Source organism: Gymnoscopelus braueri (genome assembly GCF_963280865.1).
Source record: "Gymnoscopelus braueri genome assembly, chromosome: 7".
NCBI classification, from domain to species: Eukaryota; Metazoa; Chordata; class Actinopteri; order Myctophiformes; family Myctophidae; genus Gymnoscopelus; species Gymnoscopelus braueri.
The window spans coordinates 54,635,888-54,659,033 of NC_137608.1; the positions used below are offsets into that span (position 1 = coordinate 54,635,888).

At 44.5% G+C, this 23,146-nt stretch overlaps 1 protein-coding gene across 3 annotated transcripts in view; it reads right to left on the reverse strand.

Annotated features, from left to right (window-relative positions):
• atosb (atos homolog b) overlaps window positions 1-23,146 on the reverse strand; it is a 29,734-nt gene that overhangs the window by 1,003 nt on the left and 5,585 nt on the right. For 2 of the 3 annotated variants that reach the window (XR_013933410.1, XM_080432487.1), the window contains exons 2-8: window positions 19,310-19,764; window positions 10,392-10,450; window positions 9,238-9,337; window positions 5,062-5,220; window positions 4,794-4,862; window positions 1,744-1,970; window positions 1-202 (exon numbers count right to left, since the gene is read on the reverse strand). The exon at window positions 1-202 is cut by the window's left edge. Coding sequence is in view for 2 of the 3 variants with exons in the window: in XM_080432487.1 (XP_080288613.1) it covers window positions 49-202; window positions 1,744-1,970; window positions 4,794-4,862; window positions 5,062-5,220; window positions 9,238-9,337; window positions 10,392-10,450; window positions 19,310-19,764 (1,223 nt within the window). In the remaining variant the exon portion in view is untranslated. The remainder of the gene's footprint in view (window positions 203-1,743; window positions 1,971-4,793; window positions 4,863-5,061; window positions 5,221-9,237; window positions 9,338-10,391; window positions 10,451-19,309; window positions 19,765-23,146) is intronic. The other variant, XM_080432488.1, reaches the window with a different exon arrangement.

Genomic DNA, 23,146 nt, shown 5'->3' on the forward strand with positions numbered 1-23,146 from the left:
GTGTGGCCGGGGTCAGGGTTGGGGTGGGGGGGGGGGGGGGGGGGGGAGTCAGACTCGGGGGGAGTATTTGGGGTTTCTTGGCACCTCGGTGAAAGATTTGAGCTCGTAAGGGATCCCGTTGTCCACCTCGATGGACTTGCGGGAGAATAACAGCCTGATATCGTTGTGCAAGTAGATCTTCCCAGATTTAGAACTCTGGAATCTGAGAAGGACAAACGATGAAGAGGACAGTTTAGACAAAATACTTTCTCTTGAACGCAGCCACAAAAAATAAAAGAAGTGAAACCATTTAGACATGAGGCCCATTCTAAAAACACCTTCTAAATCCTGAAAACTTAAATATTTATTCAAAAATTACAACAAATGTTGCTATGTACATAGCAACAGGAACCCCAAAAGGAGGTAGTACCATTTTCCCGTTAGAAAGACAACCCCCCCCCCATTGTTGTACATATAGCATCATTATTTTTTCAGCAATTTTTGTTTTTGTTTGTACATAGTGTTATTTTTTCTGTATTTTTGTGTTGATAATTGAACTGTTGGTGCCACTATATATGTCTATGAATTGAACACCAAGGACCTCAATGGAAACAAGACCGGAAGGACTTTTTTTGAACGGACCTTTTAGACAAAGTATTTTAAATGTAACTGTGCTGTTTTACTTTTTTTTTTGCCTAATAAAATATTCAATGAATCAAAGCTTGTAGATCTGCTATTTTTGAATAGCCAAATAAATCTTAAAATGACACAGATGCGTTCCCGGTCTTAATGGGTTAACAGATCAGAAGGTTTCTACGAAGATTGTCAATGCTCTATCATTAAGCCCTGTATCAATGCTCTATCATTAAGCCCTGTATCAATGCTCTATCATTAAGCCCTGTATCAATGCTCTATCATTAAGCCCTGTATCAATGCTCTATCATTAAGCCCTGTGTCATTGGTCATACAAGCTCACGTGTTATACTGCAAGACCATTCCCCCCCCCCCCCCCCCCGATTCTACCGAACCCGTGTAATGAGCCGATCTCCGTGAGGACGGAGGTCACGGAGAATATTCCATGATTTTTCAAATGTTCAGTAAAATCGCCGTTTTCGCTGGCAAGGGGACCGGAGACGATGTTTTAACTCTGGCAGTCAATGAGTTAATTGTTATTATTATTATCATTATTATTGTTGTTAACACATCGGGTGCCAGAATTTTATAATAACAGATTTTACGTTCGGTGCCAGAAATCTCACCGTCTGCAACGCTGCGCTGTTTAGAGCTGTGGACTCCACGGCGAGCACCACGCACGTAAACAATGCATGCGTACACAGCAATGGATGGTCCTGGCTAAAGCCTGGAACAACAACATGTCTCACGCGAGTCACCGTTGCAGAGCGATCGCGCATCGAGAATGACTCGTTTTGCCCACTGTAAAAAGTTAAGGAGATACAGAGGTTTTTAGCAAGGAGATAGAATGGAAGCGGATGGGAGCCAGATTTTTTGGCACGGTGATCCATCTGTCCCTTACTTCTTAGAGTGTCCATGGGTGATTCCAGGGCTGCGCTAGCCCCCCCCCCCCCCCTTGTGGGAAAAAAAAAAAAAAAGACTGATAACACGTAATTTTACGGTTTCGGCACCAAAGCGCTACTCTTTGAAAACACGTAATTTTACGGTTTTGGCACCCGATGTGTTAATATTATATTTCATTTTTTACAAATCCACCGGCGGGGCTGACAGCAGACAGACAGGTTCCTGTACCTGAGGTGAATCAGGTAGCAGAGGATCTTCTTCCTGTCCGCTGTGCTGGCCCCTCCCCCCGCCGCGGGGGCCGCCTCCCCTTTAGCCTCCTCAGGCCCCTCCCCCTCCTCCACGGGCACCAGGAAGATGCGGTGCCTCAGGAAGGTCATGTGATTGACAGGCATGTCCCCGAAGTTGTAGGTGACCAGGAACATCTTCACCACAGTCTTATTGGGGTTGAATAAGGTCTGTGAACACACACACACACACACACACACACACACACACACACACACACACACACACACACACACACACACGCACACACACACCCGCACACACACAGACAGACACAGACACAGACACAGACACACACACACACACAGACACAGACACAGACACAGACACAGACAGACACAGACACAGACACAGACACAGACACACACAGACACACACACACACACAGACACAGACACACACAGACACAGACACACACACAGACACACGCGCAGACACAGACACAGACACAGACACAGACACACACACAGACACAGACACAGACACACACACAGACACAGACACACACACACACACACAGACACAGACACAGACACACACACAGACACACACACAGACACAGACACAGACACAGACACAGACACAGACACAGACACAGACACACACACAGACACACACACACAGACACAGACACAGACACACACACAGACACACACACAGACACAGACACAGACACACACACAGACACACACACACAGACACAGACACACACACACACACACACACACAGACACAGACACAGACACACGCGCAGACACAGACACAGACACAGACACACACACACACACAGACACAGACACAGACACAGACACACAGACACACACACAGACACAGACACAGACACACACACAGACACAGACACAGACACAGACACACACACACACAGACACAGACACAGACACAGACACAGACACACACACACACAGACACAGACACAGACACAGACACAGACACAGACACACACACAGACACAGACACAGACACAGACACAGACACACACACAGACACAGACACAGACACACACAGACACAGACACGCGCACGCGCACGCACACGCACACGCACACACGCACAATTGACAATTTAGGTATTTATTAGACGCTCTTATCCAGAGTGACTTACAGTAAACAAGGTAAACACACATACTGTACATAGAATGCAGAGAGACAGTGTAGTGTCTCAGTAAACTAGGATCCCAGGTAAACAATGAACCAGCATTTGTCTAAAGTAACACTGTACTATCTACATTACATTCTGTACATTTTAAACTATAGGATGCCCGGTCGTCATATCTTGGTCACTCAGTCACTGTAGCATCAATGGAGGCAGAAGGTGGCAGGAAGGCGCACCAGCTTTTGCCACCGGGTCGTAGTAGTAACTTGGCGACGCCCCCCTTCTGTGACGCACACGGAACTGCCTTTCACATGGGTGGACCGCTTTAAATGACTCCCAAAACCCCTGAGATACCGGATGGTACTGTGGCGTCAACGCTAAGCGTTAGCCTGACGGTACGTTTTAAACGGCGGGCGACTCTCCGGACGATCGCCGGGACGACATCGTCCAAAAGATAAATAAAATCCATCTTTTCAGATAAACATCGCCCCCCCCCCCCCCGCCCACTTCGCCTCTTCGCCCAGCTATCGCCAGTAGTTGCCGGCTTTCATAGACATATAATGCACTTCCGGAGAATACTATCCTGAATCGCCCGCTGTTAAAACGCACCGTATCAATCCATGTGCCTCGGGTTCGCACTGTTTATTTTTCATACAATAATTATTTTGTTAGGATTAAGGTTAGGTTTTGGGAAAGTTTTTGTCGCCCCCAGCAAGGCGGACCACTCGGGCCGTTTGTCGAAAACAGACTAACAGCCCCTAATATTAAAGGACGACTTCACCACTTTTCAACATATCTTCACATAATAGGTCCTCACTAATGCTCATGATAAAATGGTAAAAAAAAAATCTAATCAGTCTGTGTCTCAGAGGAGGGCTGTAGACAGTTCAGAAACCCGTCTACCAGTGACATCATCGATGGGGAATCCAAGCTAATAGAAACTGCAGGCTTTGTATTCCTGGAAAGTTGCAATGCAATAATAGATCCCATTGTTCTCGCCTTAATAAAAATCTGAATAATTTTTTTAAAATCTTTTTGGAGAAAAGAAATCCTGCCTAACGATGATGTCACTGGTAGACGGGTTTCTGGACTGTCCACAGCCCTCCTATGAGACACAGACCAAGTAGAAAAAAATTGTATCATTTTATCATGAGCATTAGTGAGGACCTATTATATGAAGATATGTTGAAAAGTGGTGAAGTCATCCTTTAAGTTAGTTAGTAGTTGGCCAAAAAACTGTTACAACGTCGGAGGCGCGCTGTTTCTGTCGGACTTGAGCAACGAGAGCGCCGAGAGAGTTAGTGTAGAAGTGTCCTTGAGCAAGACGCTGAACCCCTAATTGCTCCTGATGAGCAGGTTGGTGCCTTGCATGGTTTCCTCCTCCATCGGTGTATGAGTGTGTGTGTGAATGGGTGAATGTAATGCACAATCTATGTAAAGCGCTTTGGATAAAAGCGCTATATAAATGCACCATTTACCATATATATTCGGTTTAGCTGCTAGGCCTATAGACAATTGATATTTTTCCTGTCCTTTATAATTGTGTAGGCTATATGAGAGAACATTAAAGGATAGCGTAGATAGATACAGTGAATGTCCTACTACAACAAGTTGACATGTAGCGGGGATGTCATTAGACGCAGCTGTGCAGAATTGATCAAATAAGCAACACATTGAACACAAGCTCATGATTCCAGGAGGAGAGATGGGAGAGGAGGAGAGAGAGAGAGAGAGAGAGAGAGAGAGAGGGAGGGTACCAGAATGCTTTTTCCTTTCTTTCTTTTTTTCTGTGTTGACCCGCTCCGCCCGGCCCATGAAAATTACGTCTGAAATCTTGACCCGGCCCGCGCATCACTAACAAAAAAAAAAGAAAAATCTCACCACTTGAATGGTCCCTGCTTTGGGTACGCTGTATCCTTTCTTTCCAAGGGCTTCCAGGGAGATCACCCCCTGTAACCAACCACACACACACACACACACACACACACACACACACACACACACACACACACACACACACACACACACACACACACACAATAAGTAGGAGTTTTGGACGTACAAGGTTCCCACCAAACACGACGATATAACGATGACAAGGCGGCCAGAATAAGGTGCCTATAGGGTTGTTGTAGTGACTCAGACTCACCAGGAAAGGCGAGGGGGCGCTGTGCTCAGAGATGTCGTAGTAGGTGACGGTGACGGGCAGGGTGGCGTGCTGCGGGCAGTAGGAGCCGCTGGCGCCGATCTCCGCCGTGAAGCCCTCGATCCGCCCGGCCGGGGAGAAACGACCTTTCAGCATGGACTCCTGGGGAGAGACACAGAGATCCCACCAGAGACGTCAGAGCAGAGCACTGTTGATTTTGTCGACTAAAACTATGACGAAAAACTACTCACTGACGGAAACTAAATAAAAACTAAGCTATGACGACTAAAAAAAAGACTAAATATACTGACAATTTCATCAATAAATAAAAACTAGACGTTAGTGAGGGATCTAGTGGAGAAGAGATCCAGTAGAACTAAAAGACAAGTCATTTTATGTTTGGTTGCGCTCAGGTGTTGCGCTCTGAAAATAGCAGATCTACAAGCTCACAACGCGTCGCGCTGCGACGCGTTGTGAGCTTGTAGATCTGCTATTTTTTCAGCATGCAACCAGGTGTAAAATCAGCCATTACGACGCCATCAAGGCACCGCCACCATACATTTTAGTCGACTAAATCAACTGATTTAGTCGACTATAATCTTATCTTATGATATTTAGTTACTAAAACTAGACAAAAACTAAAACATTTCAGGTGACACAAATATGACTAAAACTAAATGGAATTTTATTCAAAAGACTATGACTAAAACTACATCAAATTTTGGTGTCTAAATCAACACTGTGTCAGAGGGAGTGAGAGATCGGCAAAGAAAGGTACTGCCTGAAAACACATATCTAAAACACATATCTAAAACCCAAATCGTCTCTGTCGGCTGGAAGAAACCTCATCATGTTTTCAGGATTCAAATTCAAAAATAGCAAAAGCAGCAGATCTACAAGCTCTACCGTGTGCATCTGCTGCTTGTGATGCTTTTGTGTGACAGCTGTAGTATGATCACGAAGGGCGTTAATTTACGATAAAACTCAAAAAGTTAGAATATGGCGACAAGAGGTTTCTGCCCGACAGCAACGATATACTCCAGCTATATAGCCTACAGCATACATGGGCAACTGGCGGCCCGGGGGCCACATGCGGCCCCCACCTTCACTTAATGCGGCCCACAGGTTAATATCAGAATAGTGATTATATTAATGATTTCAGCTGTTATGATTATAAACATGACCCGCTTTAATTACTGCAGTCTATATTAGTAGCTTAATGACTAGTATTAAATTCTATTGTCTTTTTTATGTCCAATGTGTTTGTATTTAAGTTCATAAAGTTAAGGTAGGGTAAGTGATATTTTTTGTTTAAAACAAAAAGTATTTTGTTAAAAGGTTAAAGCACTATATATTCTGATAGTAATCATTGCTATAGAGTGTTTGTTCAGTAACAGGAGTCTCCCCGTCTCTCCAGCTCTTTAATAAACAGAAAATACATTTTCCGGTAGGTGTCAAAATCTCAGCCAATCAGGAGAAAGTACCCATTTTTAAGCTTAATTCTTATAGTGTTCCAGTTCCAATTCTGCCTGCTCATTTCTTAGCGTCATCACTTCCAATTTCACTTGTTTAATCTATAACCTGATTGAGTTCTCTATCCTGATTGGATAAGATTGGAAACTGAAACGAAAATGCATTTATATGTTTAATAAAGAGCTGGAGAGACGTGGAGACTCCTTTTACTGAACAAACACTCTATAGTAATGAGTACTATCACAATATAGAGCTATTTAACACTTATTTTAACCAAAGAAAATCACTTACCCTACCTTTAACATAAGTATAACTAAATGCATTTGAAATAAAATAAAAAAAAATACTTTTCAGGATTCCAATCCAAAATAGCAAAAGCAAAAATCAGGATTCCAATTCAAAAATAGCAAAAATAGCCGATCTAAAAGCTCAAAACGTGTCGCACTGCGACGCGTTTTGAGCTTGTAGATCGGCTATTTTTGCTACTTTTGTGTGACATAGAATGGCCCGACAGTATATGCAATGTGTTCCTCTGGAGTGAGTGTGGAAATATAGTGGCCCTCTACATCATCAAAGTTGCATCACCCCTGGCCTACAGTATCTACTAGTGAGACTTCATGTTCTTTAACCAACAGTGTCTCTACCATGCTGCAACAACACAGTATCTAACTAACAGTATTTTCACAAAGTGTTCAGCACTTTGGTTCAACGCTGCTGTTTTAAATGTACTCTATAGATAAAGTGAACTGGATTGGAAAAAACAATCAACGACCCATTTTCACACTTCCCCCCAAGTCTCCTGGTCTAACGTTAGTACAATTAAACTATTACATAACTTCGCTAATGTAATAATTAAACTCTGCAGCTCTTTAGCTTGAGCTAGAAATGTTTCCCAGATTGAAAGCTGACATCCAGGCAGTTCTCACAACCAACCACTAGAGGTCATATGTGGGCAATTTTTCAGGTTTTGATAGAAAAGCATGTTTTTAGTTTATTTTCAATTCATTTATTTTTATCTTGGTGCAATGTCAACTTTATGTTTATTACTATAATCCAACTATAAAATGATCTCTGTCCTTCTGTCTGTCTTTTTGTCCTTCTGTATGTCCTCATCCAGTTTTCTCCTCAGATGGTTAGTATATCAACCTAAAATTGATTGAAGCTGAATTTATGTATTTTATTATTTCTTATTTTTGCCTCGGGATAAGGGATCTGTAGTGCCAGTTGCTGTCCCCATAGTGTGTTAAGTACAGTGAGGTCACACACCCTGGCTATGGACTAAACTCCCAAATATCAGACACTTTAGCAGGTCTGGAAAACAGTCGTTCATAATTCCAGACTCTCCAGGCCTGCACATTAAAGCACCTTGTGATGGAGTTCCACTGTTACTAGGTAACTTAGAGGGAAATCTTTCCAGTGAAAGAATGGCAACTAAAGTAATCAAAAAAGTCAACCATAGAACAATATTTTTTGTACAGGATCTCCTCTCTGGTCAGTAGGAATACTTTGAGGACTCTAACAGGAGTACTCATCCAATGTCACCATGACTATGCATGCACCTCATGGTACCAGAGCACCACAAAGGCCTTAAAAACAAGGCTCCACACATCCCAAAACTTGGCCTTACACCTACAACTCATCTAACCCCTGTTCATTATGCTAGGGTGGGATGGCTCAGGGTAGAGGACAGAGTACAGCAACTTGTAATGGGCCTGGCCTACAAGATACACTACACCACAAAGACACCCATGTACCTGTCAAACTACTTCAAAAACGTTAAAGACGTTCACAAACTCAACACCAGAGGGAGCTCCACCAATCTCGTTCAACCCAGATTCGGCTCAAACAAGGGGTTAAATTTGTTCTACTGCTAGGCCACCAAAATGTGGAATGCCCGACCAACAGTTATACAATAGTGGGACTCCATACTCTCCTTGAAAACCGCTCTAAAAGAGCACTTACAGGTATCTGCAATTTGTAACTGGCCCCTGTAAAAGGTCTAAGCTTATCACCGGAACCCCATAGAGTGCCGAAGTTCTGATGTCACTCACTAATTCCCTGTGTCACAGACGTTTTTCTCTATTCAAAATAAAGTTGGGTCATCTTAGAATCGTCTCATATAAGAATTGTGGTCCAAAAATAAACTAAATAAATTGTCCCGGCGATATTGTCAGTTTTCTTTTGTTTATTTTTGGAACACAGTTCTTATATGACGTGATATTAAACAAGTCTATGGGAATTCAGAATGGGGGGGGGGGGGGCGTGACATCAGTGTGTACATTACATCAGACTTTGTGCTCTATACCAGTGGTCCTTGAGGAGGTTCCAGGTGGTCCCCAGCTAAATGATGGAGAGTTGGTAACCAAATGGACCCTTATTAGATCTTTAACTCTTGACCCTTACGGGTCCATTTGGTTTCATTTTACACTCTCAAGACTTAAATTATTGTTAATGTTAAACATCTGCATTACTTAATTCAATAATTGTTATTTTGATCAACGTTTGCCTGTTATCTCTCCTATTGGTACCAACATCAATACAACATGGAATTTGTGGACAAAATCTCATCCAACGACAACAACATATTCTAAAGTTTTGTCTGAGAGTCTAAATCTCATCAGATGGTGGTCAGTGGCTCAAATGCCAAATAAATAATGGACCTTGATATGAAAAGGGTTGAAAACCACTGGTCTAAATGAACGGTACCTCAAAGTTCCCCAGCAGTGACCTGCTGAAGGAGGACGAGGGCCAGCTGGAGCGAGAAGGGCGACAGGACTCGGCGTGTCTTCCACTGCGGAGCTGTCTACTGGAGAGGAACACAGGACAGTAGGAGAGGAACACAGGACAGTAGGAGAGGAACACAGGACAGTAGGAGAGGAGAGGAACACAGGACAGTAGGAGAGGAACACAGGACAGTAGGAGAGGAGAGGAACACAGGACAGTAGGAGAGGAACACAGGACAGTAGGAGAGGAACACAGGACAGTAGGAGAGGAACACAGGACAGTAGGAGAGGAACACAGGACAGTAGGAGAGGAACACAGGACAGTAGGAGAGGAACACAGGACAGTAGGAGAGGAACACAGGACAGTAGGAGAGGAACACAGGACAGTAGGAGAGGAACACAGGACAGTAGGAGAGGTCAAACATGTGAATCCTTACTCTGCTTCAAAATCGCTCTATAAGAGCACTTACTGTACATTTCTACCCGTTTATATGATGTTTTGCATAGTATTCTATAGCTGTCTGTCATTAAATGTCAATGTCTCGATGAATTGAGTACAAAGGACCCCAATGGAAACAAGCCATAGGCTTTCTTGGGTTTAAAATCCTCTTAACAGACCTGGTATTGAACTGATTAGCTTAAGAGGAGTAGTTCACCCAAAAAAAATTACTTCTTTTATATCAATTACACACCACATGAAGCCTTGAATTCATGGACATTTTTTTAGTTTTTGTTGCATTCCTGAGACAATAATTTGATGACCGGCAGAGGCTCAAAGAGTCAAAGAGTCTACTTTTGACCACCGATGTCAAATTGGCCACCCGGTCATCAAATTATTGTCTCAAGAATGTGACAAAAAAAAAAAAAAAACATGAATTCAAGGCTTCATGTGGTGTGTAATTGATAGAAAATAAGTACATTTGTGGGTGAACTTCTCCTTTAAGCTAATCATCTGGGTACCCCCCACAAAATAATTTGCATGGGACCCGACCCCCAGTTTGGGAACCAGTGCCACAGAAGACACGCTGGCTTCTATGGGATCCAAAAGACTGAAATCAGTCGTGGCGACTGAAAACTTGAATCCATGCACTGTGTTTAAACTCCATGGCGGCCATTTTGACGGTGCAGGCTTTGTACCTTTTCAGTCTCAGCCCACTCTTCAGCCTCCTGGCGGAGCGGGAGCAGTCTGTAGCACTCTGCAAATACAAGGTCAACAATAAAAGGTTAACATCACACATCATCTCTCTCAGATCTCTAAGGTCACCACAACCCCCTGGCCCCTGACAGCTTCCCTCACTAAAAGGTGACTCTCCACTAAAGGTGACTGTCCACTAAACAGACTACAACAGACTGGCAGTCTGCTGGCAAAAGTTTGCATTTAGTTCAGCACAAACTGCTGGCCGACGTTAATGAGGACTCATCATTACAGGCAGTGTTTTGTGAGAGAAATAAGCAACCAGGTCTAGGAAAACAAGCCCAAAAGAAGCACCTTAGGCCACATGAGCACTTTAAACCTATATGGATTGGTGAATCGGGCCCATAGTGTCTATTCTGTGCTTTTACGGTCTTTAGTTTATGGTATTTTTCTCATATTTTATAGTATTTTTTACTTTCACTCAACGCACTTTCACTCACTCAACGCATCGCGACGCGTTGTGAGCTTGTAGATCTGCTATTTTAAAAAACTCTTGCAATAAAATGTGGAATATTTGGAATATTTTTGAAACATTCTAACAACACAGAGGCACTCAACATTTTCATGAAAATATTTGAGAAACACTGGTTTAAATAACAATTAAAACATTTAGAAACAAGCCTAAATAAGCAACTACACTTTAGAAACGAGCCCAAAAAAACGCAACCACCAATTTTTACAAGCACCTTTACAGAAAAAGAAGCCCAAAGTCGCTTAAAATAAGCCCACATGGCAACGCTGATTACAGGGGCTAGGGAAGGGGCAACGACCGTTTCTCTACTCGGCACCGAGTGCCGCGCTACGAGCTTGTAGATCTGCTATTTTTGAGAAATCGTGAAAATGTGTGCAAATCTTTCAATATATATATTTTAAAGCGAAAATTTGTAACTCAAATCTTTGCTTCTGGTGGTCCCTGGAACAACATATTTTGAGATGGGCGTCAGCGGCCAAATACATATCAATTTTGGGGGTCCTTTGACATGAAAAAGTTTGAGCACCACTGATATAGAAACATACGTTTTTTTTCAGAATACTGTTGGGATTTAGAAGACATTTGTAGAATCGGCTTCAGGTCTTAATGGGTTAAAAGTCCCGACCCGCGGCGGCACGGCGCTATCTACAACAGGTTGTCGGCAGGAGACGCTTTCCAACGCCTCCCGGGCGCCGAGACGGGCCGATATCGGCGTGGTGGAGAGGTGGCTTAACAGCCACCACACCCCCTGGCCCCTGACGGCCTCCCTCACTAGCAGTCGCGTTCGTTGAGAGCGTCTGGCCGGCCGGTCCCGGAGGCACCGTTTGATGGGTGCCCAAAATCAGGACTGACGACCAGGCCCCCCCTGGTCGTCAGTCCTGATTTTGGGCAGCTGAGAACGATCCATCGTTCTCAGCTGTAGCCCCCAAACTGTGGAGCGATCTTCCACCCCCATGTTAGAGCGTCACACACCCTGCATGTGTTTTAAACCACGGTTGACAACTCACTCATACTCCTTGGCTTACTGCGTTTTTACGGTCGTTCTTTTTACATTTTTCTTGTGGTCACGATTCGATTAAAATTGATTATCTTTACTATTACTATTTTTGTACATATTTTGTATTTCCTCATGCATTTTTTGTATATAATCGTTATTTTTCCATGCTTCACCCCCCCCCCCCCCTTTTTTTGTACATTTATTTTTTATTTTAATTTTTTTCATGCTCCTTTTTTTGGTACATAGTTGTATTTTTTCTGTATTATCTGTATTTTCATGTTGATTTTTGAACTGTTTGGTTGCTACTATATATGTCTATGAAATTAATTCAAGGACCCCAACGGAAACAAGTCCGCAAGGACTTTTTTGGCCGGACCTTTTAGTCAAAAGCATTATAAATGTAACTGTGTTGTTTTACATTCTTTTGCCTAATCAAAACTTCAATCAATCAATCAATGAGAGGGTTGCGTGAAAATGATTGGCTTTTTAGGGGGCACGGTGGCGCAGTCGGTAGCGCTGTCGCCTCACAGCTAGAAGGTCCTGGGTTCGATTCCCGCCGGGGACGCTGTGGGCGCTGGGGGCGTGTCTTCTCCTCCGCGTCATCAGCGCCATAGGTGCGGTTGGTGAAAGGACCTACTCTGTGTGGAGTTTGCATGTTCTCCCCGTGTCTCCTAGGGTAGTTAATACCCTCACAAAAACATGTAGTAATCCTGGTCACTATACCGCCTCCCCCATGACAGCCGGGGCGCCTGATGGAGGGGAAGGGAACTGGTTGGAATAACGTGTTCCTTCCACGCGCTACGTCCTACCAGGGAAACTCCCCCCCTGTCAGCTGACAAGAAGGTCAGTTGGCTCTCATTGAAGGAGGCATGAGCTCGGCCCTGGCCTCCCTAGGCTGAAGGGGACTGGTGTAGCGCTGGTGTAGGGCAGGTGTAGCGCCCAGGATCACTTAGGAAATTGGCACCAGGTGAAAAAAAAATGGGTTACAAAAATCGCGGAAAAAAAAAAAAAAAAAAGATTGGCTTTGACACACACACCTCAACTGTGCTGAACTGAAAGGGACTGAAATTAGTTTAAAACAAGCCCTTGAATATGACTGAAACATGATAATGTCTTCTTCAGTCTTCATGATAATTGATTTTTGGAAAATTGTGAATCGATTTTGAATCGTTGATAATAAGAACTGCGATTTTTACATCAATCGATTTTTTTCCTACCGTCTACCAGTAAGAACGATCGCTAAACGCCTGAATGGTCTTAACCCATTAAGACCTGGAACTGTGTCATTTTTTGATTTGAGCTAAAAAGCATTATTTCACACTTTGGGCTATTCAAAAATAGCAGATATACAAGCTCATAGCGCGGCACCGAGTGCCGCGCTACGAGCTTGTATATCTGCTATTTTTGAAAAATCATGAAAATGTGTGCAAATCTTTGAACATAATATAATTTTAAATCGAACATTTTAACTCAAATCTTTGCTTCTGGGGGTCCCTGGAACAAAATATTTTGATGGGGGTCCGCGGCCAAATACATATAATTTTGGGGGTCCTTGACATGAAAAAGATTGAGCACCACTGATATAGAAACATACGTTTTTCAGAATACTGTTGGGATTTAGGAGACATGTAGAATCGGCTTCAGGTCTCAATGGTCTCAAAGCCACGGTGTGGCCATGTGTCCAGTACTTACTGGGTGGTGAGAGCTGGACGACGCCTCACACACACACGTGTTGCCCATGTCCTGCCCGCTGCTCACGACAGAGGTCACCCACTCCTCCTCCTCCTCCTCCACCCCCCGGCCAGCGATTAACCCCGAGCTGCCGGCGGCCGCCGCTATCATCATCCCCCCCGCCGAGCGCGACGGGGCTCTACGTCAGCTGGGGCTCGTAGCCTCGTCGTCCGACCCACTCACCACCACCACCACGGGGGACATCGTTTGTTTAGTTTTTTTTTTAAAGACGTACGCCGTGAATTTCCCCGTCTTCCTCGTCCGGATTGAAAGAAAAGTAACGCGAGGGTCTTCTTCTCCTCCGTCTCCCCCTCTCTCTCTCTCTCTCTACCTGTCTCTGTGACTGTCTCCCACCGTGCTCTGATGGACCCCCGTGGGTCTCACAATGATCCCTGTGCCACCGTGTGACAATCCCCCCTCCCCCCCCCCCCCCGTGGCCTTTGTCACCTTTAAACCTACAACCTTCATAGAAGGCCCTTGTAAAAAAAAAAAAAAAAAAAGTGGTTCTGGAAGCCAATGGGCCTTATCTGACCACTGGGAGGCCAGAATGAGCCATGTGTGTGTGTGTGTGTGTGTGTGTGTGTGTGTGTGTGTGTGTGTGTGTGTGTGTGTGTGTGTGTGTGTGTGTGTGTGTGTGTGTGTGTGTGGCCCATGGGGGGGCAGAACAATGGCAGCCCCCTCAATGGGCTTCATTCTGGAGCTACTCGGCCTGTTCCAGCATGGGGTGATAGCACCGCCCCCCCCCCCCCCCCCCCCACCACCCTCCCCCTTTCTCTCACTTCCTACTGCTATGTCACATGTTATCATGTGACATGTTCTTTATTCTCCAATGCTTCCTGATGATCAACCAGTGACGTCTACCTCTCATTGTTCCATCTCACGTTAAAGGAGAGACATTTGTCATATCCCACACGGGGGGGGGGGGGGCGATTGCCAAATGTCAGCTTTACCAAGCTGATGGCTGCTCAGATGGTCACGCTGACTGAACGATGACTGCAGTCGAGAGGTCGTTCTGGAAAACTCTGCGGATTGGCAATTTTTTAGCCAGTGTGGAGGAACGCTTCTCGACATGCCTCGGGCTGCTGTGAGCACCCTGGACCCTAGTGAGCACCCCAGACCCTAGTGAGCAACCCAGACCCTAGTGAGCACCCCAGACCCTAGTGAGACCCTAGAGTTTTTAAGTTGCTTGATTCATTTGATATTCATTTGATCAGACACGCCCCCCTCCATTTTAACCATGTTAGATTCATTGAAAACACACATCCTTGGTTCTGGTGACTGATATTTAAAACAGCCCTAAAAACTCATCTTTCTGGAGGCCAAAAGAGGAGGTAGTACCAGTTTCCCTCCCTTTTTTGCATATATATATATTTTTTCATCCTTTTTTTTGGTACATAGTGGTATTTTTTATCTGTATGGTTTGGTTGCTACTATATATGTCTATGAAATTAATAAGGACCCCAACGGAAACACTGCAAGGACTTTTTTGGTCGGAGCTTTTATTTTATTTTTTTAATTTAAATTTTTATCCCACGATTTTGTAACCCTATTTTTTACACCCAGTGCCAATTGTCTATGTAATCCTGGGCACTACCTTCCCTCTGCCAACCTAGGGAGGCCAGGGCCGAGCTCATGCCTCCTTCAATGCATGAGAGCCAACTGACCTTCTTGTCACCTGACAGGGGAGAGTTTCCCTGGTTGGACGTAGCGCGTGGAAGGAACACGTTATTCCAACCAGTTCCCTTCCCCTCCATCAGGCGCCCCGGCTGGCCAGGGGGAGGCAGTATAGTGACCAGGATTACTACATGTTTTTGTGAGGGTATTAACTACCCTAGGAGACACGGGGAGAACATGCAAACTCCACACAGAAAGGCCCTTTCGCCAACCCCACCTAGGGTATGGGCACTGATGACGCGGAGGAGATAACACGCCCCCAGCGCCCACAGCGTCCCCTGCGGGAATAGAACCCAGGACCTTCTAGCTGTGAGGCGACAGCACTACCGACTGTGCCACCGTGCCCCCCTTGGTCGGAGCTTTTAGACAAAAAGTATTATAAATGTAACTGTGTTGTTTTACATTATTTTGCCTAATAAAATCAATCAATCAATATTGTGCGTGAGGGCTGTTTTTTCTCGATAATTTTGTCCAATCTGGATGGTGGAGTGTGTTAAGCAAGGGACCAGCTACCCGGCAATTATCCCGCTTATTACACGGCTACTTACTGAATAAATGAATACATTGAAAGTAGGTAGCTGATATATTGCACTGTTACCTTAGCGCTAGGTATACTCTTGGTTGCTTGTTTTTGCAGGAAATGCACTTAGACTTCTGGTGATTAGTAGTTTTCTTCCCTACCTATGTTGAATGCACTTATTGTAAGTCGCTTTGGATAAAAGCGTCTGCTAAATGACTGTAATGTAATGTAATGTAATGTAATGTAATTGACCCAAAAGTAACAAAACAAAGTTATTTCCTTGCTTACGGCAATGAAAGTATTCCATAAGGTAACCGGAAGACTCGCCCCCAAAACACTCTTTTCGCAGACCAGCGGTGAATACCGCCGGATTTGCCCCGGGGCGACTGTGTTTTGGGGCGGGCAATTTGTTATTCTTCCATAAGTGTTGCTGGCTGTCCGCCCAGCTCAACACGGTCGCCTTGGAAAAGAAGGAAGTTGTGGGGTGTCGCTAGGCAACCGGCTGTCAGGTAAGCACCTCAACGGGGAGAGTCAGTGGGACAGAGGCGGTGCGCGGCCGGCCAGGCCCCCCAGCTGGGCTGCGTCATCGACGGGCGCTACCTGCCCGTCTATCTGTGGAATCAACCTGAAGTGAGCGCACCTGCGGCGCCCAGCTGGGGAGCGCACAGACAGACCAAAAGCACCGTCTCTGCCTCAGTATGGCCTGACTCTCCACGTTGACCAGACAGGCGCACAGGCGGTAAGCGAACCCCCACTAATTCTCCTCCTCAGTACTTGGTGTTATGAAACTCGGAGTCTAATGGTTATATTTTTGTTCTAGGCAACCTAGGACCTGATGTAGAAACAGAGCGTTCATGGACTGGAATCCCACGCAGAGCGCGTGAGGGAGAAACGCATGGACAACTACTGACACAGAGCCCCAAAGGGGTGAAAAGTTTGCTTTGTTTGATTTATGATTTGAAACGTATTAACAAACGGCACCAGGGGTTTCCCCCCTGTGGACGTGTCATATTTACAAATAAAACGCCCTGTGAGGCCTTCGCAAATACTGTCTCCGAGTGTTGGTTTGGTTCAGTCTTCACAAAGTGTTGATCAAATAGAATCGATTTTGGGTTACTGCATCGTCTATTTCTCACTTCAAATGTTTTCAAAAACATTCTTGAGAGCAACGTTTAGTCGTAAATGACATGGTGTGTTTGTTTACATGGCTGTCATGTTGGATACAGGATCAAATCAAGCAGCACAGGTTGATATGAGCAGGTGCTCTGAGTCTTTGATTAGACAGCGGTCTGTTATTGAGCTCATCGGTCATTATTCAGGAATAACAAACCGCTGAATTCAGCGATTGACCAATCAGAATCAAGCATTCAACCAAGCTGTGTATTAATTACATTTATTACACGGCTTGGTTCAATGCTTGATTCTGATTGGTCAGTCATCGGTCATTATTTCTTGATAATGACCGATGAGCTCTATAACGGACCGCTGTGTAATCAGAGACTCAGAACACCTGCTCATATCAACCTGTCTAATCAAAGACTCAGAACACCTGCTTATATCAACCTGCGCTGCTTGATTTGATCCTGTATCCAACATGACAGCCATGTAAACAAACAAACAATGTCATTTCCAACTAAACGTTGCTCTCAAGAATGTTTTTGAAAACATTTGAAGTGAGAAATAGACGATGCAGTAACCGAAAAGTGATTCTATTTGATCCTCTACACTTCCTTGTTTATCGTGGCGCAACAACGGGGGAATACCATAACGCTCGGCCCAAAACACAGTCGCCCCGGGGCAAATCCTGCAGTATTACAGGCCAATCGGCGGTATATAGAATGGAGGCGAGTGTGTTTTGGGGCGAGTCTTCCGGTTACCTTATGGAATACTGTCGTTTGTTTTCCCAAGCGAACTTCTCCACCCAGCCCAATACTTATGGAATACTTTCATTGTCGTAAGCAAGGAAATACTTTGTTTTGTTGTTACTTTTGGGTCAATTTATTTATATTTGTATTAAGTAGCCGTGTAATAAGCGGTATAATGTATGAGGAGGTGGTCATTATTGAAATTTAAAGCCCTTCACTGGTAGCCTGGGACCAGACGAATCTGCGAGAACAAAAAAAAATTGCACTCTGCGATTTGGGTCTGGCACCGCTCCATAGAGAATCCATTTCCTGCTCCAGAAGACGTGGGTGACCATTTGGTAGTTGGTTGTAGGTCTAACCAATTGCGTCGAGGGCCATTGTTTTGATCCCACCCCTTGGGGAAAAAAACGTCCTCATGGAAGCACCAGACTCATATCCACACAGTGATATAGTCTGGCTACGCGAGGCTACTTCACTGGGGCCTCGCCCATAAAGCCACAGAGAGCACGTGCCCCCCCATCAGAGTCCAGCACGGGTCCAATTTTGAGAACCCGCGCCCGCCCCGCCCGTCAATACTCAGATCCGTAGACCGACCCGTCACCCGTGATTATTTCAAAATACGAACCAGACCCGCCCCGCCCGTCAAATAAACGACCCGTTGTCCGCCCGTTTACCCGTGATTACATGCAGACTGCAGAGTAAAATGTAAATCCTATTGAAAAGTGTGTTGAAAAAGATAGCAGCCCTCAACAACAGCGCTACATTCAGTGGTCAGGTTCGTACAGAAATCAAGTGAAGACGGAGGAGCGAGCTTAAAGGAGGAGTTCACTCAAAAAATTACTTATTTTCTATCAATTGCACACCCCATGAAGCCTTGATTTCATGGATTTATTTTTGTTTTTGTGGCATTCCTAAAACAATAATTTGATGACCGTGTGTAATTCCGGTCGGAGACACAAATAATCTACTTTGTGTCTCCTACCAGATACATTAGCCGGTAGGAGACGGGAATCAAATTATTAGCGAATGCGACAAAAACAAAAAAGAATCCATGGATTCAAGGCTTCATAGGGTGTGCAATTGATAGAAAATAAGTAATTTTTTGGGTGAACTCCTCCTTTAAGCCACGCGCGCGAACGCGCATCTACGCAGCACACATGTGTCGTTGTTTATGTGGGCAGACGGTTTTAATTTGAAGGTTTAGCAGGATGTTCTATGTGTTTTTGTGAGTTAAGATAACTGACCAGCGTGCTCCATGCAGTTGTGCTGTGTTAAGTTACACAAGTGACTGTTTGGGCGGAAACAGTGCTCTCTGATTTTCACAATAAAATGATACCCGCCCGCGATTAGTTCAGTACCGCCCGTCCCCGTACCCGTGATTTTATCAAAGTAAAATTTTCACCCGTTTTCACCCGTCAAACGCGGGTACCCGTCGGGTACCCGTCGGGTATCCGCGGGTACCCGGCCCGTTGCAGGAGTCTGCCCCCCATGTATTTAATCCACTTAAAAAAAAAGGTTTGTGTGTGTGTGTGTGTGTGTGTGTGTGTGTGTGTGCGTGTGCGTGTGTGTGTGTGCGTGCGCGTGCGTGTGCGTGCGCTAACCTTGGCCCGGTGGTCTCTTGCCGCAGGCAGCAGGTGGTTCCAGAAGGGCGCGGCCTTGGCGTCCGTGCCGCGGCAGGAGGCCAGGCCCAGGCCGGGGGTCAGCAGCGCCACGCGGCTCCGCTTGGACGTGGACGGACCCTCGTCCTCAGAACACGACTCCCCCGTGTCGCTGGGGGACAGCAGCCTCCTCTTGGCCGGGCAGGGGGCGTGGCCGCCACCTCCGGAGGGGGTGGGCCAGGAGGATGAAGAGGGGGTGGGCCAGGAGGAGGAGGGGGAGGGGGAGGGGGAGGGCGAGGAGGCGGCGGAGGTCTGGGTGGCGCTGCGCTCCGGCGGGGAGGACTCTAGCCCCGCCCCCCACTCGGTGGCCTCGCCGGGCTCTGGAAGCTCTGAGTGGTGCGGCGGGGAGAAGGGTCCTCCTGGGGGGCTGGTGGGACTGGCCGGACCACCGGGGGAGCCTGGGGGGGGGGGGGGGTAGAGGGGCTTGTGTTACCGTTACAACATTTAAAGGAGTGTAGTTCAGCCAAAATAAATTAATTAGACCCCATGAAGCCTTGAATTCATGGAGATTTTTAGTTTTTAATAATTTGATGTTTTTATTGGCTCAGGAATGCGACAAAAATAAAACAATCTCCATGAATTCAAGGCTTCATGATGTGTAATTGTGTAATTGTGTAATTGATAGAAAATAAGAAGATTTGACCTTGTTGTCATGTGTTGTTTGATGTTTGAAAATAGCTCAAAACCAGTGGTTTCAAACCAAAAAACATTGTGAATTGTTTGTCCGTTTCAATTTTAACATTGAAGTGGATGGAGGGTCGGGGGATCTTAGTATAATTTGAAATTCAATTCTAATTCACTTTTTAAACAATAATTTTACTGATTTTCCTTTCAGAAACCAAATTAAATATTGCTCCATTTTTCAAATAATCACTTCCAAATTAAACCTCAGATTATACTAAGATCCCCCGGGCTTTTGGAGTCAGGGCATCTTATTTATTATTTGTTTTTCAATTGGAATAAGCGTCTGAAAAGTATATTTTACTGATTTTCGTTTCAGATCCTAAATAAAACATTGCTTCATTTTGAAACTTTTCTTTTTTCCCTTAAAATCTGGAAAATGGCCCATTTTTATGATATTCTCATTAGTATTTTGTCTTTTTTTGATTTGGGACTGACACTGAAAAAAAGCTCTTAAAAAAGGTTTTGGCGTTTTTTCATCCCAGACCAAAAATCAAATAATGGCTTCATTTATCCAATTTTCTAGCCCACCAAAAAATCAGGAAAATGCTCAATTTTTCTGATATTCTGATTAGTATTTTGGCATTTTTTGATTTGGGACTGACAAAGGAAAAAGCTCTTTATTTGTCTTTTTTTTTCTTAATTCATCTGGAATCCAAAAGCCTGGAATGGTTATTATTCAAAATGTCAGTCATCTTTTAGTCTACCTTTTTCATCAAAACAAAGAAGCCATGTGACCATGGGTCAAAGCACATGGTCTTTGTCCTTCAAAGTAAAAGTTGTAGTCTAACATGTAATCAATAGGATCTACAGACAGTCATTAACACCACATGTAATTACTGTATGATGTGTTTTTTAATGCATTTTCTGTCATTTTTTTTAGATCAAAGCTACATCTCACAAAAGTATGTTGCAAGACTACTAAAACCTTTCTGGGACATAAAACCGTAAACTCCTTACAACTATATACTTGTGGTGTGGAAGCTCCACCAGCAGGGGTCATTCACTTTCTAGGACCTGGCTAAGATATGTGTGCACTTCATTTAGGAGAGAATATCTCAACTGTTCTTGGCTAATATGACCCCAGGGAACAACTTAGGAACTGTGACTAATTCTCTATTCGGGACGAAATACCCGAAAATGACCACGTCCTTTTAAAAATCAAATCAAATCAAATCAAGGTTTATTTATATAGCACATTTAACATGACCAGGTCAACCAAAGTGCTGTACAGGTAAAAAGCAAAACAAAGCAAAAAAATAGTAAACAATGAGTAAGCACAGACAAACAAACATTAGCGCCAATAGAGGAAGGTAAGGCTGCTTTAGTTGTTACTGAATGCCAAGGACAAAAAATTAGTCTTTAGTAAAGATGACTGGGCTGCTTTGATGCGTAAAGGAAAGTCATTCCAGAGGGGGCAGCCACGGCAAAGGCCCGGTCACCCCTGGTAACTTTAGTGGGTGCAGTTGGCACTTCCAGCAGCAGCTGGTCAGCAAACCATAACATCAATGCTCAGCATAAAGTGAATACTATCATAATAGTCAAAGGTGTATGGAATTTGAACAATATGTTCAAATTAGAATCTGAAAAGTGAATTGCTAAACAACAAATCGTTGCTAGGAATGTGTCTTGGTGTTACAACAACAGAACAGCTCTGCGATAACTGATACATACTGCACCACACACACACACACACGCGCGCGCGCGCGCACACGCACGCACACACACACACACACACACACACACACACACACACACACACACACACACACACACACACACACACACACACACACACACACACACACACACACACACACACACACACACACACACACACACACACATGTGCTCAGTCCTTTTGATTCCTCGGGTGATGATTGTTTTTAATGTCCTAATCACACAACATCTAAATATCAAGATGCAGCAGACTCCAGTTTTGCAGCATTTGCTGTGTCCACTACATGACTTTTGCAGCCACAGTGGAGGAGGATGGCGCAAGCTTTACTGGCATCTGCGAGATGGGTCCAGTAAGGTTCCCAGGTTCGGACATGCTGAATCAGTGCAGCTTGGGTGGGAGGAAGTTCTCAAGGGACCTGGTTACCATTTGACCAACATCAGCCTTCCCTGACTATGGGAAAAGGAGTGCAGGTATCTCAAAGAATCTCTGGTCACCCTTACTTTGGAGCCTGAAAAGATCAACTTTCCATGTCCAAAGATTGGAGTATATGGTCATCATCATATACTGTACGCCGGCAAGAGCCGTGGTGGCCACAGCAGAGTAGATGAATCCTGACAGTGGCTAGTGACTAGTACCGTATGATATCATACTAGTCAATGGTGTATAGAATAGTAATACTATATAGTATTACACTTTATGCTGAGCATTGTTGAACATACTGTATTAGCTCTAGCTGTAGGTCTATCATCATAGGAATTAGTTCTACTGTTAAATCATTCTTGTTTCAATGAAATTACATCGTAAGATACATTGGTTGTTTCAGAACATAGTAGCCATATTTGTGATAATCAAATTAGTGTCCTCTAGATAGATTAAATCATAAAGATAAGCATTCAAACATGTTTTTAATTGTCAAAAAACATGATTTAGACACCAAGTTTGCATTCATAGCTGAACATGTGGTTCAAACGTTATAGCCAAAAACTTTGTCAGGTGGCGGTCATATTGGATTTGGCCACTATGATGACCCTGAAGGTTGCTGGCTCGGGCGCTCTTGCTAAATCATTAGAGCATGCCCTGGGTTACATCTGGGACAAATGTGGTGCTCTTAGATTGATTTGCGCAAAAATATCCTTATGGCCCTGGACAGTAATACGTTTCTTCTGTTCTGTCAAATATCAAATTAGAAATTTTACACTTTACTATGTTTCCCTAATCATAAGTATTCTGAACATTTTGAGCACCTCAGTAAATCTGTAGCTCCAAAGGTTTAGCAGATAGAGCCATGTTGGAAGTAGTGCACCGGTTATGGTCATTTAAAAAAAGAGCGTGGTCATTTTCGGGTATTTCATTCCGGATAGAGAATTAGTCACAGTTCCTAAGTTGTTCCCTGGGGTCATATTAGCCAAGAACAGTTG